This window comes from Cucumis melo, chromosome 11 (genome assembly GCF_025177605.1).
Source record: "Cucumis melo cultivar AY chromosome 11, USDA_Cmelo_AY_1.0, whole genome shotgun sequence".
In the NCBI taxonomy this organism is placed as follows: domain Eukaryota; kingdom Viridiplantae; phylum Streptophyta; class Magnoliopsida; order Cucurbitales; family Cucurbitaceae; genus Cucumis; species Cucumis melo.
The window spans coordinates 29,298,950-29,314,848 of NC_066867.1; the positions used below are offsets into that span (position 1 = coordinate 29,298,950).

A 15,899-nucleotide genomic window follows, 5' to 3' on the forward strand; every position below is an offset into this window, starting at 1 on the left:
TCTACAATTGAAGGGAGCTAAATGATATTTATGAAAAAAAAATATACCCGAAATGTAGTGGTAGAAAACGGACCAATATACATTTGTTAGATTAAGTGGTTCTCGATGGAAAAACTTATTACAAAATTCTCTCTATCGATATTGCTCTGTAACTAACTCACAACTCTATACTTCAATATTAAAGCTGTTGGTGGTTACACGACTGACCTTGGTATACAACAAAGCTATATACTACAAACTATTCTAACTCTAAAAACCGACCTAAAAGAATACTACAAAAAAAGAAGGCTATAAATAAAACTTAAAACTCACTTTCAATAATCAGTTCAGCAGCTGCACCTATGGTACCAAATCCACCAAGTCCAAGCAATGCAAGAGCAAGCTCTTCTTCATTCCATTGCCTTAGTCCGTTGCTCAATCGTTTCAATACTTCTACATCTACATCTAAGACCCAGCTCGGCGTGCAACCAACCATTAGGCTCACAAAACCAGTCACGTAGGCACGCCAAGTGGCCCAATCACATCCGAGCGATATCTTTCCATCAAGGGCACTTGCAAGAAACTCCATGTGGACACCAAGGATTTTAGGACGTCGTTTTGATGCAGATGATGAAGAATCAGTTCCCCAAGCAAAAGCTCCACATAACACTGCAAAGTAAGCTAATGCATATCCACCAAGCATTGAAACTATTCCCTCTGAACATTTCTCTTGCTCGGACCGGTGAACTGAAATGAACCATGAAGGCAATGTTTCTTTTATCACAGATTGAACAAGGACTAAACCGCCTGATAGCCATACTAGCGAAGCTCCAAGGGAAGCTGCAAGCTTTACTTGAGTCATTGCTGAAGATAGTGAAATCTGACCATATCTTTTTGCATTATTGGTTGTCTTCAACTTCCCTGACTTGTCTTTTCCAGCACCATTACAGGCTATCTCTCTCACAGAATCCATCAGAAGAGAGAGAATCTCTTCAACTAATAGAGCAACGTCTCTAATTGATCGGTAGACACGTAAAAAAAGAATACCTGGAGCAACAGGAGAAATCCCACCACAGAAATGAGATCCAAATCCGTGGCCAAGAAGAGCTCCTACACCTCCATTATTTGAAAGAGGATTGGCAGTCAGCCCCAGGGTGGCGGTGAAGCAGCTTTTGAGCAGCTGAACTACGGCATCGCAGTTCTGAAGGAAGACTGTACGAGATGCTGAAAAGACAAGGAAATCACTCCAACGTTTGGCTTTTTGAGTCCACAAGGAGGCAACAATTGGCATGCATGGCCATGGGCAACCAGCTGCGAGAGACTCCAAAGCTGGGCCAGCCAAATTGAGGAAACGTTGGGATGCTCTGTCAATTTTGTAGGTTATAGTAAGGCTTACAAAGGCAGCTAAGGGCAAAGGAAGTGTAGCCGGAGAGCTTCCCCCTACAAGAATCACAGATAGAGAAGTCATCACTAACCCATTTACTTATTGGTTGATAGAGTTATGCACAAGGCTAATTAGATTTTTCTTTCCGATTTGATTTTTGCATATTGATTGAGCTTTTAATGGAGGGTCTAAATTTCATACATTTCAGCCAATAAAATAGAACCTAGGGGGTGGTTACAAATAATATGAGGCCCCTAACTCATCACTTGAACAGTCAAAGATAATCCATGTGAATGTTTTGTTGTTGGCTTTTGGTTTGCTTTGAAAGTGATCTAGAAATGCATAATCAAACTCAACTTTAATATTTTCATTTAGAAGTTTTACAGTGATGACAATAACCAAACCTGCAGCCAGGCTAGGGACATCAACCCCAGTAGCAGCTAGGATTTTTTTGATCTGCTCTTCGACATTTGAAAGATTTTCTGCTGGGCTTGGCCAATCGGTTCCATTCATAAAAACAGGTTTCCATAATCCTCGAGTTACTTCTGCAGAAAAGTAGCTCACTATGGTTGCTAAAGATGCTGGTAGAAAATCGGCTAGATCTTTGAGTCCTGGAATGATTACACGAAAAGGAATTAATGATTTGATGTAAAATCTGGTCATTTTAAACATGGGTATGGGCATGAGTATGAGCGCAACTTAGATAAATCCTTTTTATTTATTCAAATTCACTGCTTAAGTACCAACTTGAGAAATCCTAAGTTCAGACAAGCCTCAACCTATGTATTGTGTAACAGCTTAGATTTCTGCCATGATTGCATATAACCGTAACTTTAAAATTAACAACATAAAAAAGAATATAGAAAGATATTACAAACTCAATCATGAACAAGAGATGCGAAAATGGTGAAGTTTATTCAACCAGTATTTACACTGACCTGTAGCCAACTCACGAGGAGAAAGCTTTCCATGAGCACAGGCTGTTAGAGCAGCATCAATCACAAAAGGAACAGCTTCCATTATATCCCAGGCAGGCAATTTAGGTCTTAAAGAAGGATCTTCATTTCCGGCCCCAGAAGAACTACTGCTACCAGAAGTAACCGAAGTTAATGGTTGGTTCCCCCCATTAATTCTTCGGAACATCATGTTAAGCAGTCCATCAACAGTCTGATGAACTGGGTTGCCATGAACATGACCAGAGAGGGTTGATGCTATACATGCTTGATGCTGCCGATACCAGGCTTTCAATTTAGGAAATGAATCTACAAATATTGGTTGAGGGGAAGAGGAACTTGCTACTGCTGAAAGTCTCATTTTATTGCGATCTTTGTGGACATTTCCAGATATCAGATGGGAATTTCTCACTAAGAGTAAATATTCTGGAGTAAGTTGGGATCCAACCGTAGGTGCATCACCCACACCATGGTCTAGAGGAGGATGGTTAAATCTCCAAAGCTTTAAGAGAAGAGTAAACGCATTTGAAAACACAGCATGAGCAGAGATTTCTTCCCCTGTTGATAACGTCCAATTGAGATTTGGCACACATGAGCCAAAAACCTCACAGATTGGCATCAGTGAACATGCAAGCTGTGGAACCTGGAAGAAATCAATGAAGGCATAATGAAATTGATAGGTGGAGGCTGGAATCTCATTTTGAAAAAAAAAAAATTGATAGACAAAACAACATATAAATTTAATTTTAAAAAAATAAATAAGAAATAAATAAAGGAAGAAGAAGAAGAGGGGAGAGAGATGAAGATTGTTTATGGATTTGACATCTCTATGTCACAACTTTAATTGACTAAAATAACTATTCAACTCAATTGAAATGAAAACTTCGATCAGATTTAGCATCATATAAAATGATAATCAGTCATTGGATCATTGCACATAGTGATTTGTGCATCTGAACTAAATTTTATATTGTGCTATCTTTCTGTTAGTATCTACTTCCCTACACTCAGTAAAAGTCCAACAATATATAGAAGAAAAAAGAGCAACAGAGCTCTGATATACTTGTATTGATGATAGAAAAGGACACAAAGTCTATTACAATTACTAAAGGAAGAAACAAGTACTCTACAATAAGAGAACATAAAAGAAGATAACCGGGAAATAAAGCGATAACAAAACCAGCAGTAGCACATTTGAAGCTCCTTTCAGCCTTTACCAAAAACATCCTACCTCGACTGGTTCCCATGCTAACTCTCTCGTGGTCCCCTCACTGATTCTCCTCAATAACGTCCCTGTTTGATATTGTCTTCTATGAGTATCCTCTTTTACCCCTCCTTTTATATGTATAAAATGTTGGGGGTTTAACACTTTCCCCATAAAATTAAGCATTTTATATCCATTTTATTGAGAACATGAAATAAACAAAAAGGAAGTGAGATCTCTTACTCCATCCTAAAATGATTGAAAACAGCCGTATCCTAATTTTCTTAAACATCAAACAGTACCTCCTTATCAGTAACTCACCATAAACCTGGAGTTGTTCTCAATCAACTGTCCAAAACCAAGGGATTTTAACACCACACACCTCTGAACTAATCAGAATCCATGAACCTTTTTTCTCTCTCCAAAATGATTGAAAAGATCTCTATGAGTTTCTTAGCAGGCTAAGGAACTTATAAGAGACCTGGTTAGTATTGACAAAGAAGATTTATTCTTTCAAAAAAAGAAACAAATAAAAAAAAAAAAAAGATAGAAAAGATCACGTAATATTTAGCAAGAAACAGCAAATTGTGGATTCCATTGATAGTTTTGTGATTAATTGGTGGCTGGTTAGAAGAGAGCCAAGAAGAAAGGTTGGACGTCAAGAAAGATTTAGAGAAGGCACACAACATGGTGAGTTTGGAGCTTGACATGCCCAGTATAAGAAGAAATAAAGGTTCAGGAAAAACTGTGGATTCACTGGATCTTCATGTGCATCTCAAATGCTAAATTTTCAATCTTAGAAAAAATGTGAACCATCAGTGGACAAAGTGGCTAATGAAGGTGATATAAATAATAAAAGGCTCTGAGAGAATAGTTAAATACTCGCCGAGCTACCATAGCAAGGGGTAAACAAGGAAAAGTTGGAGGGGTCTACTAGAGAGAGAGATTGTCCAATTAAATTACAACCTCTCGTCTCCCCCTTAGAAAAGAATAGGTTCAACACTCTACAAGTATTGTTGATAAGCAAATTTAATATGGTCATGTGGTTGCCTCCTAAGAATAACCGAAGCGTGAGCAAGCTGGCTCTAACACTTATATACATACATACATACATACATACATATATATATATATATATTTACACACACACACAGAGAGAGAGAGAGAGAAAGGAATGAATTCTTTGGCTAGATTTAGAAAAGGCATTCCGAACATGGTGGATTTGGAATTTCTCTTGGCAGTATAAGAAACGAGAGGTTTAGGAAAAGAATGTGGATTCATTGGATTTTCAGATGCATCTCAAAATCTAAATTCTTAATTTTCACCAATGGTATACCCAGAGGAGAACAATAGCTACCTGTACACTTGTGAGTACGTGCAATCCCTAGTTCTCAATTTTTAAGGCAGGGAGTGGGGAGAAGATTGATTTGTGGGATGGTCACTAGAATGCACAGCTGCTAGGTAAATAAATTCCCGAGGTGGCACTGTGAATTCTTGTGTTGGGATGAGGAACCATCCGAGATATCCCACGAAGGAACTTACCGATTTGTGACTGAGGAATGGCTTTTGCAGTGGACCTCTTTACAAAATTCTTCACCCGATAAACCAGAGATAGTGTTGAAGGTGAAGTCTTAAATTGTCTGGGCTTGTACAAGAAGTTCACTGACAAGCTCTTAGTTCTGAAGGAGATGATTATTAAGGCCATCTGCAATTCCCGAGGACTTTATGGGTGCTATTTGGGAGGTCAGTCTTTTTCTTTCTTCTTCTTGTTAACATTGAACAAATATCTTTCCTCGCAAATTTCTTTCTTCTGTATAGGCTAGTCAAAGGGCCTTTCTGTAACACCTCTTGTTTTCTAGATCTCTTTTCTAATTGTTTATATCAATAATCATTTCTTACAAATAAAAATAAAGAAACAAATACTTGATACACCTTAATAACAGGAAGAACCTCAACTATCCCAGAAACAAGTACATCAAAGTAAATGGATCTAATTAAACCAGTAACAGAATAGTGTCTCAATATAAATATCAGGCAGCAACGAAGAACATACCAAACCATGTAGAGAAAAAATCTGAACACAATCAATAGATGCTATTCCAACAATAAGCACATTCAGCATTGGAGCATAGCCTATCAAATGACTTTCACATCCAGAGTAATCCGTGGGAACTGGAGGAGAAAGTAACCTAGTAATATAATGGACAGTATGTTCCTGCATTGAAGTAGATCGTAATACTGTTAAATATAATTGTCTGGCTCAAACGGAAGGAGTGAAACAAAGCGACTTCTTTAGAAAAATATGTGAGCAGACTCCAAAAGAAAAGGTACTTTTTACTTTATGTCGTATCATCTTTGAATGTTTACCTGAATATTCCAGCCTCGGATCAAGGAGGCCCCACAAAGAATGGTTGCTGCAGATATCTTCTCTTCGTCTGATCCTTTTACTGCTATCTCAAATATTTTCTCCAGTTCTGCTAAGCTTCCATCAAACCCATGAGCTTAAAATTCAGACCTTTTGGTCAATATACAAAAAAAAAAAAAAGAAGAAGAAGAAGAAGAAGAGAAAGAAAGAAAGAAAAGAGCATCTGATATACCTGACTTTATGAAATGAAATGAAAGGAAAAGAAAAAAGGAACAACTGAAGAACAGGCAATAAGTAAACAAGAAGAGCTAATCTGAATGTCATCCATATCTGATCAAATCAATATATGATGTACTCTCTATAGGATTACTTAGTCAAATTATACGTTGAACATTCTTCGATCTCGATTCTACTATGCCTGGGTCAGGGCCACAAGAAGCAGGTAAATTGGATTATGGAGGAATAATGCTATCATACCGAGTGTAGTGGGTACTTTGGATTGGGAGGAACGTAGATTTTTTAAAGAAAACTAGGAACAAATCAAGAGGTGAAGAATCTTGCCTTACATTCTGTGAGGCCTCTAACTGATATTACTCAATAATTACTAAGATAATGGCAAAAACAGAGGCAGCACTCTGTGTTTATATATTTATAATGTCAAAATATAACAGTCACCAGCTCAAAACAAAGGAAACAACAGCTGAAAAACAAGAAAGAAAAACATACCACCCTTCTCCCTACAAGCTATAGGGTAGCCCATCGGCCTCAGCAGCCTTTTCTACAATGATAACCAAAAATTATAACTAGCTACCCCAATCCCCAAAAGATACTATTTATAGGTACCAAAACATTCTCCTGCTATGGCCCACACTTGCACATTCCCACAATCCCCTTACTGCTTTTCTATTGCCACCTGGCTGTCATGTGAGTTCCCTTTTTTGCCCCTTCTTTTATACATATTAATAATAGGAGGTCTCACACATTCCCAATTAGAACACTATTTGTTAGAGGGTGAACCAAAGACCTGCCCATGGGCCAGGGCAGACCCAATCCCAATTGGGTCGAGAGAAAGGCCAAGCTGAGGAGTGAGACCGACCAGTGGAAAAGGACATAGCCTCACACCTCCAAGTTGGGTGTTAATCAAACCCAGGTCATCCCACTTCTCCACGATTTCAAACAACACATTGTATAGCATTACTCCCTGACACATGTGATAGGGAACATATCAATAAAGGGAACCTCTCCAACAAGGTGTGCGACCATTACCCTTATCTATTATACTTCATCCAATATGAACTTAGAGCATTAGAATGTGTTGGGCATACCACCAAAATGGTTCAAGTGATCAAAAATGCAGGTACCAAGCTGACGAATTGATTCTTTGAGCCAACCTGGCCCATGATTGCGTAGTCATGTCCACACATTTACGCTCATTTTAGAACTATTCGTAATGGTCCTTTGACTTTTTGACCATTCAAGGCTGTTTGGTTGTTTGAGTGAGTGATACCTTACTTATGTGTCTTTTCTTTGATGTGTTTTGTTTTTCTTGTTTTGGGACAAATCTATTAGTACGACAATGAGGTTTCTCGCACTTATTCAAATCAAGACGCTTGGGTAGTAATTAAAAAGATTATGCCCATAGGTCAAAGGGGAGTAGGAAAATTCCATTTGCTAGATAACCAATATCTCCCTGAAGATAAATTAATAAAGATTATAGAAGTACTTTATGGGTAATCAACCATCATGGGTTAGCCTAGTGGTAAAAAAGAAGACATAATCTCAATAACTAACTAATAGGCCATGGGTTTGATCCTTGATGATCACCTACCAAGGAATTAATTTCTTACGAGTTACCTTGACACCCAAATGTTGTAAGGTCAGACAGGTTGTCCCATGAGATTAGCTGAGATCGTAAACTAGCCCAAACACTCACGGATATAAAAAGAAAAGTACTTTATGGGTAATCTTCCTAGAATAAATTATATAAGTTATATAATCATTTGATTTTGGTGGAGTCTTCTTTCACAACGAGGAAACCAGCACAACATTGAATGAAAAACCCGATGCCTTTACATGTCTTTTAATGTCAATTTTCAGACTTCCAATGTCCAAACAGAAAAGGAAAAAACCAAAGAGGTCAAAAGTAGGTTTATTCAAGTGTGTATACCTTGAAGCAGGAGTTGAAGTTAACACATTTATCATTATATGATTAAGTAGAGCCCCCTTCATGAAAGCTGACCAGCCAGGTGCCTGAGGTGGTATACTTTGAGGCATTTGGCTAATGCAACCGTTCACATAGCCTCGCCAAAAATATGCAGATGTATCCAGGAGATTTCTAGCAATGCAAGCTTCAACAATCAAATGACGCATATTTCCAGCTGCGAAGGAAACAAATAAAATTAGGTTAAGAAGACCCAGGCCACTAGCTTCTCCTTTAAAGAACCAATACTCAGTATGCTGAGATATACATTTTTCATTTCATTGAATAATGAAATAGGGGAAACCCCATATACCAATAGGCAGACTTGAGACTACAACAAACATTTTCATTTAGAGACTAAATAAGAGAAAATGGGTAAAAGGGTGCTCACTTTATAATGAGAAACTACATATCTTTTAGGAAATAGAAGTGTCAAAAGGATCTAATAACATCTGGGTCTCGCAATAAACCAAGACTGGAAATAAACAATGCATTCTGAAGAATATAAGTGTCATCTGTGCTTGTAGTGCCTTGCAGTCTCTTACCATGCAATTTCTTGTGTACTGTTAATTGGATATGCAAATGAATTAAATCTGAAACTTAAATCCTATCGTACTAGAATATCAAACTATCAAACATGAAATCTTTCAGTATATTGATCGGATGTACCAATTATTCTTACGTCTACAAACCAAAACATCCCATCATATGAGAGTTAAGCACAAATTCACAAGAAAAACAGTTTGAGAGGGTGCAAAACTTTTACAAAGTGCATGACCAGGCATCATCTACCCTGAAAGAGTCCAGGAACTCCAGTGTTCTATTTTATTATATTGGTTTTGGTACCATGTGTCAGTGGATTCCATAATTGTTCTAATAAATGTTGGAATAATACTCGCAAGTTCATTGGCATGTCCTCCATAAAATATGCATTAGTCTATTGGTTTTGGTGCTACGTGCCAGTGGATTTGACAATTATTTACAATTAATGCTTATCAAGAAGATATAATACTTACAAGAGTTCATCGGCATGTCTTTCATATTAATGCATTCAAAATATGCATTATTAACACTGATTCCAGATACAAACATCATTGCTTTGGCAGCCGCCTGATTGCATGCAGAGATAACATCCTGAGGAGGAGTCAGCAAGCTCTGATATTCCCCCAATATCTGTAGGCTAGAAATTAGTTCATTACGACACTTGCCAGGGGTCTTTTTTTCTTTCCAGTGATGGGAAGCAACATACTCTGTTTCATCAATTGTCGCACTTTCCTCTTCCTCAATCAGATCAGCAATCACAAGGACTGTGATACACAATAGAAGGCATAGACGAGTGTCTATTCGAGGCACAGGCCCCTCGATGGGATCCCTTTCCTTTTTAACATTTGCAAAAAAAAATTATCAAACCACTTTTACATAAATCTTATTAATGAAGTAAACAGATATAAATATCAAAAGGGAACAATAAATTAATGTATTCTGGAATTATGATAGATGAAAAAAGCAATCAAGCAGCACAACATAAAAATAAAATAAATAAAAATGCAGATGTAATGATGTACATACCTTTGGTTAAAACTACATGATCTCCCTAAATTTGATATGTTTCACCAAATATTTGAGTTGCTTGTTTGATTTATTATTTATAGACAAGAATTTATAGACAAGAATGTACCAAAAAATCTCCAGCGATTCAAAATTCTATAATTGACGTAAGTTTCTAAACTCCAACCCCACATTCCTCTAATTAAAATGAACCATAATTGACTTGGGATCTACTAACACGGAACAGGTATTTGTATCGAGTGCTTTATGAGTTCTAGCAAACTACAGTAAAATAGATGTGCCATTTCACACGAGAATTTTACATACATATAAAGAAACCTATAGATAATCTATTGGGGCCAACAGAATTCTAACCCTTTGAACAAGACGAAGAGATGCTATCCAGAGACCCAAGAAGGTATCATGCCAACTAGTTCCATTTATTGCCTTAAGGGTTTTGACCAAACCTGAAAGAAATAAAGATGAAGTTCAGTTTCATGTACAAACTGATAGAATCTGTCCATGTAAGTAGAAATAATAGAAAACTAAGGACAGAAATTAGTTATACTGGTAATTTTTTCAATAGCACTCGTTGCTTCTACTTGATATCCATCCATTGCATCTTCTAGAACTAGATCGAGTGGAAGCCAGAGAGCAGAATAATGAGTTCTATGACACAAACTAGCAGAAGCTGCTGGAGATCCAAAAGCTCTAATTGGATGGAATTTCTGCTGTGAATTTTGTTTAAATTCTTGAGAGAAGATAGTCCAAGTGTCAGATGTGAACTGCAGAAAAATCTCCGAGTCCAGAGATTTTGAGTTCCTCAATACTGAAGAATTTTCTCCCAGCAACTGGAGTCGCTGTATGAGATCTGCCCAATGCGAAGGCCTGGAAATTTGTAAGAAGAAGGTTGAAGAAAACAATGATAGAAAAGATAAGATAGCCATTAATCTTTTCCACAAGTAGTTTTTTACTAAATATAGGTTTAATTGTATGAATAGCTGGTTAGTTAAGTTGAACAGCACAGTTCATCATTAAATTTAGTCACATCGTTCTACTTCAAACTCACAAAGAAAAGCTAGACTTTAAGCTGATAGATGAATTACATATTCCTGCAAGCCAACTGAAGAATCCTTGAAGTAACCGAATCTTCAAGAAATTTCCCAATTATCTCAATTGTCAGTTCAATGTTTACATTCCGCAATCTCTCACGTTGTTCAGTCCACTTATCATCATAACCATTGTGTCCATCTAGTTCCATTTCTTGAGGTTTTGCCGGCCATTTAGATTTCTCTTCCATAATAAGTTCCAATAACCCTTCGTCAGCAAGTGTTGCATCAAGCAACTGCCAGACAATTGAAAATATAAACTCAACCACGAGGGTCCCAGGATCATTTGCTGGCAAATTGAATGTCTCAGAAAGACAAAGAACAGCATCAACAGAGGCCATGACCCTGTATAAAAGAGAGTGGTTAATTAGTAAAGATGTATGCATGACACTAAGAAGCAAAATTACAACTTAAAGCAATCCATGGTATCAACAAATAAAATACTATTCAGTAAACCCCTTGATCTGTAGAATCATCATTTTATGATTCACTAATCTTCCAGAGTAAAATATGGAGTAAAGATATGTTGCAAAATTTGTCATAAAGCATCAACAATGTAAGAAGCATTAAGCAGTATATATGAACCCATTGACCTGGGCAGAAAGCATTAGAAATCTTTGGGATTAAATTTAAGCAACCCTAAAAATCCATTCATCTCATATACTGATATTTTCATTTCGAAACTTTTTCTTTTCTTTTTAGAATTCTCCTAGATGCAAATGTCAACTAATAGGGGAAAAGATTGCATGGATATAAGATGGACTAACAGGCATCTATTGTCCTATGAAGTACAAAACTAGGCACTGTTGCTACCATTTGTGAAGTCGTGGTCAAGAAGCTTAACAAGCTCTCTAGCTCCATAATGAAAAAATATGAAATGCTGGATTAAAAAAAAGAAATCAACGATTCTAAGTTTCCAAAGGGAAGAGAAATACAAAATAGAACATATCAGGGGGTCAAGAGGATTGTCAAGGTACAGAAAAGGTAGTAAAACACAACCATTACAATCTCTATGTCAGCATCTCACACCTAATTTTGTTTTAGGGAAAAAAAAAGAGAGAAACCATTAAGCAAAACTCTCCCTAAGTTCCACAGTTTCACAAAACGATCAAGTGCATTATTCAACATAAACAATAAAAACGGCAGCAAAAATTGAAGTCACAAGCTTGAACTTCGTTATTCTTCTCAATCATAAAACTAACTCTTTGTATTTGAGTCCATGGATATGAGATTTCAGTTTAAAAGCATGTCTTCGAAGGAGTTCCAGATAGAGCCTATATGCTACTGGCTGGAATTGTCTTCTTGAAATAACTCTGTAGAAAGAAGCAATAACAATTATCAACAATGGTTCCTATTGATAATAACTTGACATATGAAGGTGAAACAAACTAAATTCAGAACAGATCCAAGTAGCAATTAATATATAGGAAAACCTGCAAATCAATCATCAAATTCTACAGCTAAACCCTAAATCAAAAAACAACACACACACACACAAAAATGCCACTCTCGACTGAAATGCATAATGTATCAAATACATCAAACAGATGGAATATCCAGCAGGAAATTCATCCAAATCCTGGTTGGAATCAAGTTGGATCGATCTTAGCAAACGTAGACTATTCTTGAACGCAAATGTATTATACCATTCATAGTGCTGCATAAACACCAAAACCTAACTACTGCCCTTTAGGTACATACAAAAAAAATAATAAATTCATGATCAGCGAATTCCAATTCAGCTCATAACTTCAGAAGTTCAATCGAAAAACGAAAATAAACAGCACATGGGATCACGTGAGTGCAATTCAGGCCAAAAGTAAGAAGCACGCACTTGTGCACAGATGTTCATTAAAACCCGAGCTCCACACCACCGTAGGCATCGTAAAAGAGAAGAATCTCCAAAATTTCTTAACAGTTACGAAAAATTCAATCAAACAAACTCCATACTCATCCTATGAACTAAGATTCACACTGAACTCACAAACCAACATCCAAAGAACACGACTTTTCCGTCAAATAAATAACTCGTTCCAAAACCCATACATCAAAAATCAAACACATGCACAAGAAGAAAAAAGTAAGAGCAAAAACAAACGAGAACGAACCTGGTTGTGAGTAAAGCAAGAACAAGAATCGGAGGTACAATATTCAACATCAACGCCTTCTCAAGAAACTTCCATGAAACAGGCTCATTGTTTTCCCAACAAATGTGCGAAACGAGGAGATTAGCAAGCTCAACTGACGGCAAAACGACTCCCGCCGAGTTCAAATTTGAAGAGAGCTGAATGGCCCAAAGAAGAGGATCAACTCCCTTTTGTTGAGCCACCTTGGTTAGCTCAGTAACTCTGTCCCACAGATTGTTTTGAACAGATACCGCCATTTTCGAGCCAGATTGAACCGATTTGTTTGGCCAATTGCTGGTGGTAAAGTGCTGAGGGAAGAACACAGAATGGAAAAAAATTAAAAAAAAAAAATAAGAAAAACTAGAGAGAAAGGAAAAGAAAGTTTGAGTACAGTGCTTTTGGTTTTGGATCGCCAATTATATAATTATTTAGATTCTCTTAAAATTATTTACTTTTTTGTAATTTTGTAATACATTAAATCTATACCCTTACAATGTACAAAGGGCAGGAATGTAATTTTTACGTCTCACTTTATCCTTTGCCTTTTTTCATCATTTTCATTTTATCGTCGGTTACAACTATTCAAAGTCCTGTATTTTTTTTTATATACGAGTATAATCTAAACTACAGCTATCAAAACATTGTGATCTAATTTTAATGTGCTTCGATGAACAAACGCATATATTGTTTTGCTACAACTACTTAGGTTGAGTAGCAGAAACAATCATTTCATTTGTTTCACTATAGCTACTTGGACGAAATAGCGTACTGTTTTTTATTTATGATTTTGATATACATACGCAGATGTTAAACATTACAATCTAAAAATAGCATATGTTCAAATAGACAATCACACCTATTTTTCTTTTCAAAATTTTGTAAATTCTTTATATTAAAATCAACTATAACTTTAATGTGATTGTAGTTTATGTATTTTTGAAAGGCGAAAGAAAATGTTGGAAAAGAAAAAGTGAACAACAAATATATTTTTGAAAAAGACAGAAATAGTAAAACATTTGTTTAAAATAAACAATAGTGGTTAAATCAATTAAATTATGTCCATTTAAATTTAAACTTTGCTTTAATTATGTTATGGAATATTTGAAACTACGCTCCTTTCTCGTTTTAAAATAAATAAATATATTTTTCAAAAGAGATAAATATTTTTTCAAAAATAAAAAGAATCGACAAATTATCTATATATAATTTTGTGAAATATTTTCTCTTACAACTTTTCTAAAAATATTAAAGATTATTATAATATAGTTTTACTATTCATTTATAACAAGCCTTTTTATACTAATATCAATAAAGCTATAAACATTTAGAAAATATTTTTAAAGGAATTTTTAAAAACGTCTAAAGTTTACTTATTTATTTTACAATTGTGGGGTCAGGACTCAAATTATTCATTCTCAAGTTTGAAATGCTAGCCGATGATTTTCTTTTTACAATGTATAATTAACTACAATTTATTTACTTCAATTAATTACTTACAAAACTTTCTTAATTATTAGACAAACAATCCTAGAAATATCTTTTATTAAAAAAAAAAAAAATCATCTTTGTTTTACCAATCGTATATTTTATATTAAAATTAAGTTAATTGATAGTACGGGTTCTTTTTTAAAATCAAATAACTACTTTCATCTATGTAATTATCAATAATAATAATAATAATAATAAAAGTAGATATTAAATCTTTTACCAAGGATTTTTCCTTTGTTTATTTTATTTTATTTCTTTTAAGAAAAAACAAACAAAATGATTTATAGATAAACATTCATACCTCTATTTCGGGTGGTCAATGAAATCCAATTTTCAATTATATTTTTTTCCCTTTCCTTTTTTGTTTTTATTTTGTTTTCTTCTTTTTTTTTTTTTTTTTTTTTTCCTCCCCAAGTTTTGTATACCACTAAAACCCTATCTTAAGCAAATTACCGTTTCTGTCCTTCGTGAGGCCAATTGGAATCCTAGTCATAAAAAGAAACGAAGGATCCCATCCAACAGCCCCCCGCCTCTATTAATTGAACCGGTCATCGATTAAGGCCTTTTCTGTAATTTCACCTTTCATGTATTTCTGAAAAAGTACCTTTTTTTTTTTGTTTGTATTATTATTATTATTAAGTTACAACTTTTCACACCCACCATGGCCACTACTACAACACTCTCCACCAATCACTCCCACTTGGCTAACTAACCCCAATTAGCTTACAACTCACTACAACATATTTTTAACCAAACTAATTTAACTAATTGCTTCAAAGTTATGGCAAGTGAGTTGTAGTACTATTTGAATATTATTTAGATTTTAATAGTATAAATTTGTAATACTAAACACTTTTACAGAGGAATTTCAAATATTATTATCGCAGCTAATTTTTGCTTAAAATATTTGAAAACGTCAACCATTAAAATTTTATAACTAAATCCTAGTTAGGTGGGTTATTATTTTCTACTTCACTCAATTGAAGTTAGAGACTCAAATGACTTTTCAGCATATAGATCGGAGGAAAAGACTATTGTTTTAGTCTATGGACTTGCAAAATTGTTTCAAACAAGTATTTACATGCATATGACTTGTTATTGAGTTCTCGATATGCATCTAGCGAACACTTAGACTTTCTATTTAATAGGTCTTAAGTTTTAGATCTTTTATTTAATAAATAAAAATTGATTAAAAAATACTTTTGATTCTTGTTGTTTTATCAAAATATCAATTTGTCTCTAAACTTTAGTAGGTGATGAAATATTGATCGTGTTGTGATTTAATAAAATTTATTTATATTTGTTCATTGATAAATTAATTGGAAATCAAAGAAAAACTATATAAAGACTAAATGATTCATGACAAAAATTAGAGACTTCGACTAAATCATTACAAATCGTAAAGTCTGGGGTTAAATTAAAATTGTTACTTATTAAATTTTATTAATTAAATTGTCACAAATTTAATAGTACATAGACTAGTTTGCTATCGATTAAAATTCATGGACTTTCATGAAAGTTTAGGTAAAAAGCATTTACGACG

At 35.1% G+C, this 15,899-nt stretch overlaps 1 protein-coding gene across 1 annotated transcript; it reads right to left on the reverse strand.

Moving 5' to 3' along the window:
* Positions 1-2: 2 nt before the first annotated feature.
* On the reverse strand, positions 3-13,262 carry LOC103497918 (mediator of RNA polymerase II transcription subunit 33A). Its single transcript, XM_008460324.3, has 12 exons — positions 12,851-13,262; positions 11,945-12,055; positions 10,740-11,087; positions 10,202-10,521; positions 10,009-10,100; positions 9,102-9,462; positions 8,053-8,263; positions 5,888-6,002; positions 5,574-5,735; positions 2,302-2,959; positions 1,768-1,974; positions 3-1,419 (listed from the first exon to the last, which is right to left on the reverse strand). Exons 1-12 carry the CDS (start codon positions 13,123-13,125, stop codon positions 302-304), a joined length of 3,978 nt encoding a protein of 1,325 aa, XP_008458546.2. The 5' UTR covers positions 13,126-13,262; the 3' UTR covers positions 3-301.
* Positions 13,263-15,899: the final 2,637 nt, after the last annotated feature.

Excerpts from the sequence above, each read along its gene's own strand:
- LOC103497918 (XM_008460324.3), bottom strand. The coding sequence starts at position 13,125 with ATGGCGGTATCTGTTCAAAACAATCTGTGGGACAGAGTTACTGAGCTA. Across the intron at positions 12,056-12,850 it reads CTTGCTTTACTCACAACCAG|AGTTATTTCAAGAAGACAAT; the intron begins GTTCGTTCTCGT and ends TTCTTTCTACAG. Across the intron at positions 10,522-10,739 it reads CAGTTGGCTTGCAGGAATAT|GCCTTCGCATTGGGCAGATC; the intron begins GTAATTCATCTA and ends ACAAATTTCCAG.